Source organism: Puma concolor, chromosome B2, assembly GCF_028749965.1.
Source record: "Puma concolor isolate L17-30 chromosome B2, mPumCon1.1.hap2, whole genome shotgun sequence".
In the NCBI taxonomy this organism is placed as follows: domain Eukaryota; kingdom Metazoa; phylum Chordata; class Mammalia; order Carnivora; family Felidae; genus Puma; species Puma concolor.
This window is the reverse complement of record NC_141671.1, coordinates 46,495,474-46,512,697: the sequence shown is the minus strand read 5'-3', so window position 1 is coordinate 46,512,697 and position 17,224 is coordinate 46,495,474. Positions and strand designations below refer to the sequence as shown.

Below are 17,224 nucleotides of genomic sequence, written 5' to 3'. Positions count from 1 at the left end.
GCTATGACAAAGCCAAGCTAAGCTGTGGACCACTAAAAGTGGAGAAAGTACTAGAAAGTACTAGAAAACTTCCTTCTCAGCTGAAAAGGAAGGCTGTATTCATCAGGGATACATTCAAATAATATCAGCTCTGTCATTTCTAGGGCCTTCTGCAAATGGTCTCTTTGCTCTCTGGACTGATGGAACTCAGCCATCTGTCCAGCAGCTCTGCTGTGTTCTCCTTCTGGAAATGACTGGGGTTCCCTCTGTGAGTCAGAAACACACAGTGTCTGGAAAGCTCCCTTTCAGCTTCCCTCCTGCTAAATGAGAGCAACTCTATTAGCAACCTTGAATAAGAACACTCACGCAAGGAATGCCACAATCAGTTGAATCTAGTTAACTAAAACCCTTTATTAATCAGTGCTTTTCCACAATTAACTTCTAAGGACAAAAAAAAGGAGCAAGTTTCAAAATAAAAATCAGAGAAGAGAACTTTTAAACTTTTCTCTAAGCCTGGTACACATTCATCCAAACTCCCACACTTCTACAACTACATAATACTCTTCAATAATAGCTAGCATTTGTGGGAGCACGAATTGTGTGCCAGATATTTGTACTAAGGGTTCCATGGGTCTATTTTTCCTTTAACATAACAATCCTTTGAAGCAGCTACTGTTATGCTTTTGATTTTACAGATTGCCAAATCCAGCCATGGAGTTAATTTGCTTAAGGTCATACATCTAGTTGATGGCAGTGAGGAAGCTCAAACCCACACAGCATGTAATGCTTTAACCAATATGCAATACTGCCTCCTGATTTTTTGTGCATAATAAAATGATGATCCTGTGGAGTATTATTCAATAAATAACAATAGCTAACTCACTGAGTGCTTCCTGTGTGCCAGGCACTGCTGTAAGCACATTATAGCTACTATTTCATTTAATCTTCTTATTTGCCCCTTAAAGTAGGTGCCATTTTTATCCCCATTTTCTAGACTAGGAAAATGAGACACGTAGAAGTTAAACTAATTGATTCTCTCCACATCACACATCACACAGTGATAGAGCCAGAACTGGAACCAAAATGTGTTACTCTAGAGTACAACCTTTTAATTGCTACACATACTGTTTTCTTTCCTTCTCCCTTCCTTCCTTCCTTCCTTCCTTCCTTCCTTCCTTCCTTCCTTCCCTCCTTCCTTTAGGACAGAACACAGAAGAGTAATATAAGTCTAATGCATTTTAGAAAGATCTTCTCCAATAAAGTTAATCAACCAATAAAAGTTGAATCAAAAAGGAAGTTCTGGTTGATTAATTTAATGGCTATTCAAATGATCCAATTTCTGGGCTTCCTGGTTAATTGAGTTTCCACTGGCTTTGAGCCATTCTGTTCAGAGAGAAATTCCAACACATGGGATATTTTATTTCATCTTCATTGGTTAAAAAAAAAAAAAAAAAAAAAAAAAAAGTCACAAAACACTCAAGGATGCTCCCAGAAAACTTGCCCTTTGAAGCATTACACTTCTTTCAAGAATTCATGCTACAACTTTGAAGATTTCTTTTGAGTGATATTTATTAGGAAACTAAAGCTATGCATAATTTAGGTTTGCTAAGTAAGATTACTTCTATTTCAAACATGTTTCCCAATGATTGAATCAGGCATTTTGAAATCATTCTCCAGATCTTGGTGTTACAGAAATCCTAATTTATCACCACTTTTACTCTTTATAGGATAGAAGATCCCCAAAGCTTATAATTAATGAACTGATAAATTCAGACATATGGATGTGATATGGTTTTCAAGTGGGACAAATGGGAGTCATTAAACTTCAGAAAGATGACATTTGACCATATTTTCCTAATGGGAGGCACTCAGGAAATGTCCTCCAAACGAATGAATTAATTCTTCTAACTAATTTTTGTTCTTTAAATGTCTTTCGCTCAATAAACACTATATCTTAATTTTCATTAATTCTTACAAGTTCTTGTATTTATTATTTTCTTCCATATGATTCCTTAGTCTAGGTCTTGACTTTTTAGGCATGTGCTTGTGTTTAGTTTCTAAACTGCAAACTCACTTCTGTTAACAATTTTAAGATTTTCAGCCTGACCACTCATTCTTCCATTAATTGCTCTTCTTTGCTTAAAACAATGATTTCTTAGTATCACATGACTGCTTGCTCCTCGCTTTTCCTATTAATATCTGTGTTATCTTCCTCAGAACATCTTCCCACTTATATACCCAACTGGCATTCTTTTCTCACTGAGAACACAACCAAAATATTTCTTCCACCAGGAAGCCATCCCTTGATTTGGAAATTCAAATCCTCCAGGGCTTAACTCTGACTCCGTACTCCTGCTCTAACTCCTAAACTCAAAGAAATCAACTTAAAGTCAACAACAAAAGCTTTAACTTATTTTGTTTTCCAAAAACACCTATTCCTAATAATATGCCAATGCCCCCCCAGTCAAGGACCACCAGGAATACTACTATAAATGAAGAAATTTGGATTAACCAACTCGTTACATTGAGGAAGAACACATATCATTGGGGACTGTGGAACAATTCAGGAATAAGGTATTAGAATGGACTTATATGATTTTTGCATGTGTTAGGTGATTTGGAAGAGGGTTCAAGACAGCACAGTTGGTCACTATCAAGAAAAGAGGATAATTCTGTGATCAGTTATCTTAATAATACTGACACCTAGAAGGCAAGAAGACCAGACTAAAGACCAGGAGATGAAGACTAAACTGTGATTGGCAAAGAAACAGCAATCCCTCCTACCATTCTTGACATTAGAAGGTGTTTGGTCCATTTTATGGCAGTTTTTTGTTTTGGTTTTTATGTTTTGCTTATATTTGGTCATAATCATGAGGTGGTCTTGTTTTATCTCAGTCCATCTCAGTCAGACTGGTCTTATCTGATGCAATTCTGCCAGACTAGACTGTCTGTGGTCAATGCTAAGCCTAACTGTGGGTGCCAGACCAGGGCCTGGCGACACCCAAGGCCAACTTGACAGCTGCTTTTCTCTTTCTCAAAAGCAATGTATCTTCATTTCATAGAACTTGAAAGACATGGAAAGCATTGAGAAAAAAACAAATAGCTTGCTTGTAGTCTTTTTTCCCCTGAATGGGAATACCAGAAAGAGGGAGAGGACGAGAAAGCAAGCCATCGTATGCACGCTGGCTCTGCAGGATTGCTTCAGCTTCTGGCAGCCCTGGAGGCGCCACAGCAAGAAAAGCTGAAAAGAGAGCACTGGGGATCCCCCCCCCCACAAAAGCCAACTCAGCTGTGGTGGTAAAGATAGCAAAAACCAAGCTGCATTCAGAAGGTGGCATTCCAAGGCAAATGATCTGGAATGTTCTTGATGCAAACAACCTGCTGTTGCCAGCACCAAATTTTTCCAGTCAACAGAGCACTTACCGTGTGCCAAGCGCATATGTTGACTTATCTGAAACTGATAACAATCCTATGATGTAGCCCCCATTGTTATCTCATTATAGATGAGGAAACTGAAATATGGAGCGGTTTAAAAAAACAACCTGCCCAAGGTCACAGAGCTAGGAAGAAAGGGTCCTGAGATTTGAACTCAATCAATCTAACTCTGGGGATGTGCTAGTAACCACATTGTCTACCTAGTTTTGCCCCCACTGAGTATTAAAACTTTAGCTGCAATAGTCACCAGGTTTTGAAACAATCCCATTCCCTATCTCTATTGCTATTTCCTTCCCCTTCTTTCTCTCTCTCTCTCTCATATGTATATTGAGATCTACATATACTCACATGTGTATGTGAGGACACATACACACACACATACTTATTAGATTCTTTACATTCAACTTTATGTAGAACTACAAAATAAATTAGCAAAAATGATGGAATGCAACTCTGGAGTGAGACTATATGCCCTTTTCTATACATTAGGATATGTATAAAATACACAACAGCTCTGAAAAAACATCCAGTAAGAATCTGTTACTAAATTCCATTTTTTTTCTCTTAGGAACCTAATAAAATCCTCTAACCTCCTACTAAGTGCTAAGAGATGAGTGGCTGTTCAGATTCCTTCTAATTCCTCTTTTCATTGCAATATGGTGCCGCTTCACCATGCGTTTTAGCCTATTTCCTTCTGTACGGGGATGGGAACATTTCAAGAGAAGTCACTTCCTGGGTAACAGTAATATGAAGCTAGACCCACCCCCATTGCACGACACCATCACAAGTTTCAGGTAAAACAATCAAATATGCCCCTGGCAACAGCAGCTTGGACCTGTTGGGACGAGCACTGGGTGTTGTATGGAAACCAATATGACAATAGATTTCATATTAAAAAAAGAAAAGAAAAAAGAAAATTCCTGTTGAGGGGCACCTGGTTGGGTCAACCTGTTAAGCCTCTGACTCTTGATTTCAGTTGAGGTCATGATCTCCCGGTTTGCCCGTTGAAGGCCCGCGTCAGGATCCACGCTGGCAGTGCAGAGCCTACTTGGGATTCTCTGTCTCCCTTTCTCTCTGCCCCTCCCCTGCCCACTTTCTATCTCTCTCTCCCAAAATAAATAAATAACTGAACATTTTTTTAAAAAAAGAAAATTCCTGTTAAATAACATCCTACTCTATGTCTTTTAGGCTATATAGGTATCAAAAGGCAAGAGCCCTGGCCATCCTTTGTGTATAGAGCTTGATAATCACCTGTTTATTCTGATGAACATTGATTAAAAGTAGTCAGTCTAAAATACACACTGATCACCACCTCCAGGTGAGAGATTATGAGGATTAGAAAATGTCTAAAAAAAATCCATCTCTTAGGGAGCAGGAGTACTTTACAAAATCATTTCTACCCTGCCAAATAACAATTTAGAACAAGCTTTTTAATTTGATATTCCATTTCTCAGACATTTGTAACGCTGAACCAGTCAAATTAATGAATTACATGCTACTTTGCAATTGAATGTCACTGATACCTATCATTGCCTCTGCCATAGAATCACCACCAAGGTAACACTCAAGTGCCCTTCTCAAGTGAGGGAATTTCTATTTCACAGACACTTATGCTAAATATAGAGTTGTTAGTAATAATCACTGCAAGCACACTTAAAAATATATCTTTTTTAATGTTTATCTATCTTTAGAGAGAGGCAGAGACAGAGTGTGAGTTGGGGAGGGACAGAGAGGGAGACACAGTATCCAAAGCAGACTCCAGGCTCTGAGCTGTCAACACAGAGCCTGACGCAGGGCTCAAACTCATGACCTGAGACTGAGTCAGATGCTTAATTGGCTGAGCCACCCAGGCGCCCCTTAAGAATATCTTTAAGACTAGACACAGATCATGGCCAATTCAATTTCACAAAAATTTATTGAGCGCCAATTAGTGTCAAATAATTGAAATATAAAAATGGAAAAGACAGTGCCTACCCTAGACAGTGAGGGCCTTACAGACTTACATAAAAAAAACAGGCACACTGATGGATAATTTTATTAGTTGACATTACCATATGTGTTGGAATGCAAAGAGGCTCCTAAGCATGTGAGTTAGGGATGAAGAGGGCAAGCAGAAGATATTAGAGATGAGATCATGTTTGAGTGGTATCTTTAAACTATAAGCGGGTGGGGCGCCTGGGTGGCGCAGTCGGTTGGGCGTCCGACTTCAGCCAGGTCACAATCTCGTGGTCCGTGAGTTCGAGCCCCGCGTCGGGCTCTGGGCTGATGGCTCAGAGCCTGGAGCCTGTTTCCGATTCTGTGTCTCCCTCTCTCTCTGCCCCTCCCCCGTTCACGCTCTGTCTCTCTCTGTCCCAAAAATAAATAAACGTTGAAAAAAAAAAAATGAAATATAAGCGGGAACAGCCAACTAAACAGAAGGAACAATGGATGAGTATCCCATATAATGCTGAACAGGTGAATGGTAACTAAAAATAATGATTCAATATCCAGATTTTGTGGTGGGGGGGGTGGAGTTGTTGTTATTGTTGTTGCTGTTGTTGTTGTTGCTGCTGTTAGCTGCTTTACTGGCTCAGTTGGCTGGATTTTATTTTTTTCATTCATTATTTATTCATTTGATTAGTATTGGGAAGTCACCTAGCCTGAGAGCCCAGTAGAAAATCAAAATACGCTTTTCCACCTGAGCTTAAGGGTGATTTCCACAAACACAGTTACTGAAAGCATAGCCAACCAAAGCAGAAATAAATGAGATTAAAGAAATAAATAAATGAGATTAAAGAAATAAAAAGATTTCTCTGGAGCAGATCATAAGAAGGAATATTATTTTTGCCTTATTTCTTATGTTGCTGAAACCAGAGATATCAAGCTCTCATGACCTGCAGAAGGCTTGACATATTCAAGTATAAAGGGAGGCCCACTAGTACATCTCCTCGAGGCAAATGAACAGAATTCTAATTCAGCTGATTAGAAAGAATTAGAAGCCCACAGATGGTGCTTATTAAAGTAATATATCAAGAAAAGCCCAGTAGGGAGTACTAATTGAATCAGTTACAATTAGTTCTGATTAGATTTGATCCTTGTTAAAAGTATTTTCTTTGGAATTCTGGTTAGGGGAGAGATTGGGTTTGGGATTGACATGGAAACTGTCAAATTTGTATTGCATTTACTGATGAACAATACTTCCTTTGAAGGAAGTCATTTTAGGCCTAGCCCTGTCACCAGAGTTTTCCTAAGTCACTGTAGGTACAATCACAGTATGGAAATTTACACTGGAATACAAGAGTTTAGAGAAATGTTGTTAAATGTGGGAAGGAATCTGTTCTCAGAGAACATCTGTCTTACTTTAGAAGTCCTGTTTAGTTGTCTATAAAGTGGTTACTTCGGGCTCAAGGGAATTACAACCCATTCTGAATATTGTTCAGCTCATTTATGACTGAAATCAGTTTTGTTTGGTAACAAAAGTGTATGTTCTTAAATTTTAACCATTCAAAATTTTCTCTCTGGCTGACCTACAATACCATAACCAAAAGAAGAATCCACATAATCTTCATTTTTTTGTCATATTTATCCATTGTAAATAGGAGAAATTGTTAAATTATTGTCAAATAGAGTAATATTCTTAATACTAATCAAACGCTGATTCAATATCCAGATTTTGTTTTAGCCAGGTGTCATGTAAGTTTCACTTGTTATTGCACAAGCCTTCCCTTTGCTTTCATTTGGAAAGAGGTCTCCAACAACATTGCTGAAGACTTTTGGAGTATTCAGTATACACACATACACCCAAATCTTTTATTTCATTGCCCTCCTTGAATTGTCCTCCCGGTTCCAACTCTATCCAAAGCATTTTTAAGAGTTCTCTGTTTTTTCATGAAACTTTGCCAAGAGAAAGCTTAGTTATCCCAGTCGAGCCGCTTATTATGGTATTGTAATATAGTTTCCAAATATATGCTAATAATTGAAGGAAATCATGATCAAAGTTTGGCAGTCATCTCCTGAAATAGTAAATGCATTGTTCCAGCAATGGCATAACCGGCTATACCAACAAGCTAATATTCAAACCACAACCACCTCCTCTTGATTTACAGGCATTTGTGCCTGAATTCATGTTATTCCATCAGTCTAGACTGCATCATCCTCTATGTGTCAGAAACTTTTGGAGCTTTCCCTGATCCCTCAGAAAGAACCAGGTGTGTTTTCACAGTCCATAGCATTCATCTACGCTTAGAAAGAATTCCGGTTATTCTTTACAATCCAGTTAACGGCTCACGTCTATGTCTCTCACCAGTCAGCAACTCGAATGGAGTGGTTCATAAAGCAGAAGCTTTAGGTGGAGATTAAGGATTTGTGCAGGAATGGGAGAGAAACAACAAACTGTCAGGACTAAGGCACCAAAAGGAAATACGATAGAATTAGTTCAGGTCGTGGTCCAGTGGGGCAAGCCACACTGTCATCATCATCTGTGATGGTAGGTCACTTTCTTTAATTTCAGGTATCTTGTCTGAATTGTAATAGGACCCTTGGCAAGTGTGGAAAACTAGTGAATACACACTTTTAAAAAGCTATGGGAAATAGCTGGGCTTCTTTCAAGTGAGTAGATGTTCAAAAAATGGTTTTAGCCTCAGAATGGAACCCAAAGTCAAAAGTAAGAAACCAAGAGAGAAAACACTGCAGAGGTTTGGAAACAGGCTTCCCACAGTTGACAGGACACCTGGATAGCAACAAGAGTAATCCCAAATTCTAATTTCTCTTTACAGGAGCCCTGTTCTGTTAGATAATTAATTATTTACCAATCTGGATGGATGGATGGATGGATAGATAAGTTTAATACATACTTGTATACATACAAAACTGGCAGAAATATGCGAAATTGTTAACAGCAATTATCTGTGTTGCAGGAATATAAAATAACTTTGAACCATTATTTTTTCCATCTTTCCCGATTTTTTTTTGATGGAAGTATGTCCTGTTTTTACAATCAGGAAAAGGTGATTAAAATACATGTGTGTGTGTGTGTGTGTGTGTGTGTGTACTTTTTTTTTTTCTTAACTACACCAGTAATTCTCAATTGGGTGCAATTTTGTCCCCCAGTCAGCATTTGGCAATGTCTGGAGACATATTCGGTTCTCACAATTGTGGAGTGTGCTACTGACATCTAGTTAGTAGAGGTCAGGAAATTCTTCTGAACATCCTACAGGACAGCTTATAAAATTCGTATCTATAATCTCTGTCTCAGAATTACCCAAGTGAAAATGACCTTCTGGTCTGACAGATATCGGAAAATAGTGTGTTTCTTGTTTACCTTTATGTTTTATATATTGACTAGTTTAGGTACTCATGTGTAACAAGTCAAAATAAATACATATTGGGTTGAATTGAATGAAAAATGTATACTTCTGGACACAATGTAGATATAAAGATGCATAATAAATCTTAGAATAAGTAATGAAAAGATACATTTTTATGACCCATCTAGAATCAAGAATTGATTTAATTCAATAAGAGATTAGTGGGCATCTTCTGGGCATCTATAACTCTGCCAGATTGTTCTGCGAAGCATAAAATGTATTCCCTGACCTTGAAGAATTTGCAGTCTAACCAAAGAAATAGAACATATCCTAGGAAAACCATTTTGTTCCAGAGCAGAACAGCACATGGTTTTGTGCCAAAATGAGTAACTAATTAGTGCAGTAAGACTTTAAGGAACAGAAAAAAAATCAATATGTCTGGAATTGTCGGAGATGAATTCCTGGCAAAGAAGAGAACTGAGCTGACACTTAACAGATTGATGGACAAAACGTCCATATGACCAGCGATAAGGAGAAGGTATTGCAAGACAGAGAAAAAAGCATGAATAAAACTAAGAACTTAAGAACGATCATGGGTAGGTTCATGGTGAGAAGAAAGACTACCCTAGCTGAAGCAGGTCATAGATTAGACCAGCAAGGAAATGGCCAGATTATGGTGAGAATCAAATGATTCCTATCTGTAGGAATAGTCTGTAAAATATCCCAACCTATGAATGGGATAAAATGTCCTCTCCAAACAAAGTTTGGAAATTATGTTTTCAGTTTTCACTTTATCACATTTAAAGTGGTTAGTTAACCTAATATAGTTTAGCATCATCTTCCCACACGTACAGACCTTTGTACTATATAAAGCAACAATCTGGCCTACATAGTGTACCTAATATTCACAAAAGTGACCATTAGTAAAGGAAAGCCAAATTTAGCTGTAGCCCCATGTAGCCTTCTCCCCCTTATAACTACAAAGATAGCAAGAGTCCTCATTTCAGAAGAGAAGTGCTCTAATTAAAAGAATTCTTTTAATTACTTCAGCTAATATTCTAATATTATGTTTTTGTCAAGGGAATGAAAGAGCCAGTATTCTGTTTTGTCAAGGAGTCTTGCAGAAGATAGAAATGAAGAATTAATGATGTTAAGAAGTATTAGACTTGGGACTCCTGGGTGGCTCAGTCGGTTAAGCATCTGACTTCAGCTCAGGTCGTGATCTTATGGTTCATGGGTTCGAGCCCCATGCCAGGCTCTGTGCTGACAGCTCAGGGCCTAGAGCCCAGAGCCTGGAGCCTGCTTCAGATTCTGTGTCTCCCTCTCTCTCTGCCCCTCCCCTACTCACACTCTGTCTGTCTCTCTCACTCTCTCTCAAAAATAAACATTTTTAAAAAATTAAAGAATTATTAGACCTAATGCAATGCACATACATGTTGAGCTAGTAATTAAATGTAATAAGTAATAGATCATTGCCTCCAAAAAAACAACAACAAAAAAAACTTACCTTATACATAAATGCAATTTGCCTAATCTTTTCTATTTGCTAGGATAAATTTATCTTTTCTGACCGGAGACCCAGAAGAGAGAACTTTGGAGAATCAATAGATTTATATTTAGGATAAGAACCCCAATGCAGTAACAATTAATAATTAATTTTTAAAACTCCCAAAAGAGATGAACCAATGTTTTTTTAATCAAATATTAGCATTATATATATTTAAACCTATAAATACTAGAGTCAAGTTAACTATAAAGCAAGAATTCTTAGCTCCTCATAAAAGAGGTTTAAGTAAATGTTAACTCACCTACAAAGCTTTGTTGGTTAGGAAAAAGTTCAACTGTATATGATAACCTTACTTACAGTGGCTTAGATAAGCAGAGATTGGGTTCTCTTTAAAGATAATTAGAGGGGCGCCTGGGTGGCTCAGCCAGTTGAGCATCTGACTTCAGCTCAGGTCATGATCTCACAGTTTTTGTGTTCGAGCCCCACGTCGGGCTCTGTGCTGATGGCTCAGAGCCTGGAGCCTGCTTTGGATTCTCTCTCTCTCTCTCTCTCTCTCTCTCTCTCTGCCCCTCCCCCACTAGTGCTCTCTCAAAAATAAATAAATGTAAAAAAATAAAAAATAAAAATAAAGATAATTAGAAAGGATGGTAGGCCATGGCTCTTATTGGTGGCTCCATGATACCATTTACCGCAAAGGCTCTGGTTTTCTAATAAGCATCCTTAGGTGACTACCAGTTATATTACCCAGAAATACATCATATGAACCACCTCGAGTTGAAAGGTAGGCTGAGAAATGGTTTTTAATTGTGCCCATTGTAGTCCCAAATAAAAGTAACAAAGGGGAAAATTATGTACGCCAATTAGCAACTCTATCAACAACACAAGATCAGTGATTATAGTAAGACCTCAGCCATTATGTTTGTTAAAGCATTGCTAGGTGAGTTGCTCCAATATCTAGGTGTCCCACAAAGTCCATTTTCCAAGTTTTCTTCAACTAGGTCATTTTGTGCCTTTAAGCTACATCCTCCTCTAATGGATTTCTTGGAGAAGAGCCCAAGCACAGCTTGTATCCATTCATAGAAAAGGTTTGTGTGTAGTATTGCTTTGCCTGCAAGGGCAAGAGTGATGCATGAAGATTTTCTCTCAGTCAGAAAGTTACCAATTGATACATTGTGGATGGTAATTGACAGAGCTAATTCAGGGAAGTGAAAAAGAGGGAAATTGAAGGTATAGCATAGTCCCTTTGCTTTCCCAGCTGTTTTCTGCTTTGGCTGGTAAGGAAGCAAGTGGTGGTATCTTCAGAGCTCTTAAATGCCTGGGGTGGGTGAAGAAGCAGGCAAGGTGGGGAGCGGAGAGGGTGGTGGCAGTTCAATATCTAACAGTATCTGGTACATAGCAGGTGCTCAAGTAATATTTGTGGAATAAAGCTTTTGCTTATTTACGCCTATTAAAGAATGCACAGAAGCTGATTAAAAAGAAGCATTCCACATCCACTTTAAGGAAGTAAATGTTAGCGTTCATACTGTGTGAATAAAAGCTCTGTGAGGAACCCGAAGGAAATAGTTGCTATGATCTCTTCTCTGAAGGTCTTCCCCTGTCTTTTATGTGACGTGGCGGATTTTTTTCAATTCACACCCAATGTTAATTAATCAAATCTATAAGAATTGGTTTCTAAGCCATTTGGCCACCAAGCAGATTATTAAACATTGCAAAATCAATTTTAAGTGATTTTTAAGTGTTTAAAATCATCTTATAATTTCCTAAATCGGCCCATAAGTCAGCTTGAAATGGAGGTTAGGGACTGTCAGTCAATACATCAATTGATCGAGCAGTCAGTTGAAGTGGGGCATTTGAAGATGTATGAATAACAGTCCCTGCCATTTACAACTTACGATCCACTTAGGGGAGACAGCATGTGTCTGGGGTGGGGGCGTGGGGGTGGGAATCACATAATAATGTCAATTATACTTACGACTTGTAAAATTAATAAGACAGACAGTACATGTTGAATTTTATCCAGAACACCGATTCACTTGGACTTCGCTAAAATAGACACCCAGACTAACTATATCCTGTTGCGTAACTCAGATTTTGAGACCCTGATACGAGGATCATAGCATTTTGAAGATTAGAGTATAAAGTGCTGCTTAGCATAGATAGTCTATAAAGAGCTCACTTGAGCCATAGGAGGAAATAAAAACAATGATTCTTTCTCTTTTCTAAAAAAAACTAGGTCATGGAACTAAAGGAGTGTTTGAGCTTCTGTCCGGATGGCGCAGAACAAGAGAGAATTTACCCTTCAAAGACAGGGTTGCAGATGCCTATTCTGATGTGATGGTCACCTATACCATGACCAGCTCCTTGTACTTCATTACCTTTGGCATGGGTGCCAGCCCATTCACAAACATAGAGGCTGTGAAGGTCTTCTGTCAGAACATGTGTGTCTCCATTCTGTTGAACTACTTCTACATTTTCTCATTCTTTGGCTCCTGTCTGGTCTTCGCGGGCCAACTGGAGCAAAACCGCTACCACAGCATCTTTTGCTGTAAGATCCCCTCCGCGGAGTACCTGGACCGCAAACCTGTGTGGTTCCAGACGGTGATGAGTGACGGGCATCAACAGACATCCCATCATGAGACGAACCCCTACCAGCACCATTTTATTCAGCACTTCCTACGCGAACACTACAACGAATGGATTACCAATATCTACGTGAAGCCGTTTGTCGTCATCCTCTATCTCATTTACGCCTCCTTCTCCTTCATGGGGTGCTTGCAGATCAGCGACAGGGCCAACATCATCAATCTACTAGCCAGTGATTCTCCGAGTGTTTCCTATGCCATGGTTCAGCAGAAATATTTCAGCAACTACAGCCCGGTGATAGGATTCTACATCTACGAGCCGCTGGAGTACTGGAACAGCAGCGTCCAGGAGGATCTGAGGAGGCTCTGTAGTGGGTTCACTGCAGTGTCCTGGGTGGAGCAGTATTACCAGTTCCTGAAAGTTAGCAACATCAGTGCCAGTAACAAGAGTGACTTTATCAGTGTCCTACAAAGTTCATTTTTAAAAAAGCCAGAATTCCAGCATTTTCGAAACGATATCATCTTCTCCAAAGCAGGGGATGAAAACAATATTATCGCTTCTCGCTTGTATCTGGTGGCCAGGACTAGCAGAGACAAGCAGAAGGAAGTCATAGAAGTGTTGGAAAAATTGAGGCCCCTGTCCCTGTCAAAGAGCATCCGATTCATCGTGTTCAACCCCTCCTTTGTGTTCACGGATCATTATGGCTTGTCTGTCACCGTGCCTGTTCTGATTGCAGGCTTTGGTGTCCTCCTGGTGTTAATCCTGACTTTTTTCCTAGTGATCCACCCTCTGGGAAACTTCTGGCTAATTCTTAGTGTCACCTCAATTGAGCTGGGCGTTCTGGGCTTAATGACACTATGGAACGTCGACATGGATTGCATTTCTATCTTGTGCCTTATCTACACTTTAAATTTTGCCATTGACCACTGTGCACCACTGCTTTACACATTTGTACTAGCAACTGAGCACACCCGAACACAATGTATAAAAAGCTCCCTACAAGAGCATGGGACAGCCATTTTGCAAAATGTTACTTCTTTTCTTATTGGGTTGGTCCCCCTCCTATTTGTGCCTTCAAACCTGACCTTCACACTGTTCAAATGCTTGCTGCTCACTGGGGGTTGCACACTTCTGCACTGTTTTGTTATCTTACCCGTGTTCCTAACCTTTTTCCCCCCTTCCAAAAAGCACCACAAGAAAAAGAAACGCGCCAAACGGAAGGAGAGAGAGGAAATTGAATGCATAGAGATTCAAGAGAACCCTGATCATGTCACTACAGTCTGAAGGGTGTAGACAAATGGATTATTTTTCTTTTCCAGTATTGCACAATGATGCAGGGAGAGTAAAGCTCACTCCTCAGCTGCTTGGGCTGGCCAGGGGTAACAAGGAAAGTCAGATCAAGAGTGAATTGTTCATGACACATCAAGGTGTCCACTTCCTGGGGGGAAGAGAGAATCAAAGAAGAGGGAAATGTTCTTTACAACCTTGTTCTCCACTAAAGATAAGTTTGGGGATGTGATCTTAGAGCTCTTCCAAGGAATGGACGAATGAATGAAGCATTGGAAGGCCAAAAGATCTCACTGCTTTTAAAAATAAAATGCTTAAGAAAGATGGAGAGGAGTAGAAAGGGGGCCTCTAAATAGGGGAAAAAACAGTAAATGTCAAAATTGCGATGGCGTTTTTCTTATTTGTGTTTTGAACAGGTTGGTCAAAGGAAACCTATGCACTTGGGAAGTACATATTTAATCCCGTCTAAACCAAAGGACTTCCCAATCCATTTTACGTGTACATATATATGTATATATACCATATATACATATACTTAGATTTGTCTTTAGTGAACATTGATGTTTGTGTAGAAGAAGCTGTCCATTTGCAGATGGGCTGGACTTACTCTAGAAAGTCAAACCTGCCTTAGCCAAATATAGATGCATTGATGGCAACTCAAAACAACTCAAGTGTTTCAACAGAAAGAGTATTACACAACTGTGTGATAAGCGAAATAAACAGAGACATGAGTCCATTAGATTCTACATATCATGTCAATCTTGGAGATTCTTGCTTTGGATGACTTCAGAAAAAAACAAAATCAAAAATAATAAAAAAAAACATACACACACAAAAGGCATTTAAACCAATTACCACATGGACAAGGGTTAAAATTTCATGTTGGAGCTAAATAGTTGATAAGGCTTTTCATTGAGGTCTAATGGTTCGCTATACTCGGGAAGGCTGGTTTGGCTGCTTTCAGAGAGCTTACCCACTGCAAATGAACATTTTACACATACTGTCCATACATGTATGTATAGGGTACACGTGTGTGTGCGTGTCTGTGTGCGTGTGTGTGAGACCGTTGAGGTATACCATAGGTACAGTGTTCTCATTTTAGATGACAAATATATACTGCCATGGAATATAGATAATTAACATAGGAAAAAGGAGATCTAACTAAGAAATGTCGTAGAACGAAACAGAGTAAATGGATCATCACCACTCATCATGCGCCATCAACTGGTTCTTAGTGTAAGGAAAATATTCTAATCCTATAAAGTCTAGTGTGCTCCTTGCATTAATATTTGGAACATTGACCCAGGCCACGATCACTATAGTAGTGGTCACTATAACTACCGTAATATCGTTTTTGTAGCTTCTTGCGATATCATTGTTCTTGTTCCCTGGAAAGTGCTCCTCAGCTGGCCCACCCCCTGGGGTGTTCGTAGCTCTCCACAGGTCATGTTAACTGTAACTGCTGCTGAATTCTCTCTCAGAACAAGTACCGAGGTAAATGTTTTCATTGAGTTAATGTTTAAAACTGCTCCCCAGCAGATACACTTAGTCTGTTGGGTGCTTACTTGGATTAATGCTGTGCTTCCTGTCACAGAAAATTCCTAGAAAATGCCTTTTCCCATGCCAACCAGTAAAATAAATTAATTTTCAGGTAGGACTGAACAAATGTCCAGTGATAATAAAAACATTTAGTAAGCTCTTTTACCTGGAAGAGAGCTACTGTTTCCCACCAACTTCAGTTGTATATTTTAATTGAATTTCACATATTAAAATCTGGAAACAAAAAGGAAAAAAAAAGAAAAGAGGAAAAAAAAACCTCTTGGACTCAGTTAAGTTCAGAAAAGAGATACAAACCATTCCATTCTGGTTGCAGTCTGGAAATAAGTTGATAGATTAATGAAGTAACAAAACAGTAAAACAAGTATACTTTTCCAGATAAGGAGTTTACCAGGATATTAAGGGAAAGAAGAACTGTCTCTAAAATGAAAACCATTTAACGAAATTTTATTTTATTATGTGAAGTTTGTTTTGTCCTACCTTGAGGTTACTGAGTTTCTTTCTATTAGAAATGATTCGTGTCTTCTCACTTGTGTTCATGTGGGCACAATAGCAGTAGATCAAGTATGCAAAGTAATTGACATAAACATACACAGCTATTGTTCTCCTATTCTTTGTGAAATTCATGTCACAGATAACCCTAGCCTTTTGCCTCCTGAACAGCTCTGCTGGGATGAACTGGTATTTGATACTAGTAGACCTGCAGACCATGATCTCATATCTGAAGTAGAAGTCTCTGAAGAGTTAAGCTTTGAGGGACAGGAGGGAGATTCTTCTGCCATAGTTTACTCACCCTTTGTGAATATTTGTTTTACATCCCTTTCAAAAGATGGGAAATAATCAACGGAGACATCCCATTAACTATTACTCCATTGTTTGCCCAAGGTGTACCATTCTCCATTCATTTACCAATTTTTAAAAAGCTTGCCTATTTGGGTCATTTTTTTTTCTTGATTACCTTAGACAATTCCATATTCCATATATGAAGAAGATTGGCAGTCTGATTTCTAAAGAACGAAAGAAGCATGCCAGTTGCCAAATGCATGTGAGGACAGTTTGGCATCTATTGCCAAACCACCAGGACAATTCCAGTCCTGGATAGTCTCTATGTGGATGGTCTAGATAGTCTAGATAGTCTCTATGTGGATGGAGGAAAACAGTTCTTTTTTAGGTTATGTCTTCAAGGATCACAGTGAGTAAAATAAATGTGAATTCTTCATTGCTCAACTGACAAGAGGGGTTGGATTTTGGAAGGGTCGTTATCTTTTCCAGGATACCATAGTATTCATTAATGAACTGTAGCAATAATTTACTGAAATGGAATTTCTTGTTCTGGAAGAGTTAATATACCATCCAAAATGCCCTAGCTCAGTCCTAGGAAGTAATTTAAGCCCATAAAGAATCTAACTGAGCATCATCTGACCTCCCAACCTCACTGTGCAACAGATATTTTCAAATATTCTGATTACTCAATGCCAAGATACATCCTAACATATGAGATCATGATTTGTAGGTAATGCCCAACCTCTGCCTTTTTCAATAGCTTATGTCTAACTCTCAAGTTTTTCTAGTTTACTCCCACTGTTTTTGT

At 38.9% G+C, this 17,224-nt stretch overlaps 1 protein-coding gene across 3 annotated transcripts in view; it reads left to right on the top strand.

The window, feature by feature from the left end:
- Window positions 1-14,401, top strand: part of PTCHD4 (patched domain containing 4) — a 181,911-nt gene extending 167,510 nt beyond the window's left edge. For all 3 annotated transcript variants that reach the window (XM_086707037.1, XM_025926005.2, XM_086707036.1), the window contains one exon: window positions 12,440-14,401. In XM_086707037.1, coding sequence (XP_086563163.1) covers window positions 12,440-14,073 — 1,634 coding nt within the window. In that variant the 3' untranslated portion in view covers window positions 14,074-14,401. The remainder of the gene's footprint in view (window positions 1-12,439) is intronic.
- Window positions 14,402-17,224: the final 2,823 nt, after the last annotated feature.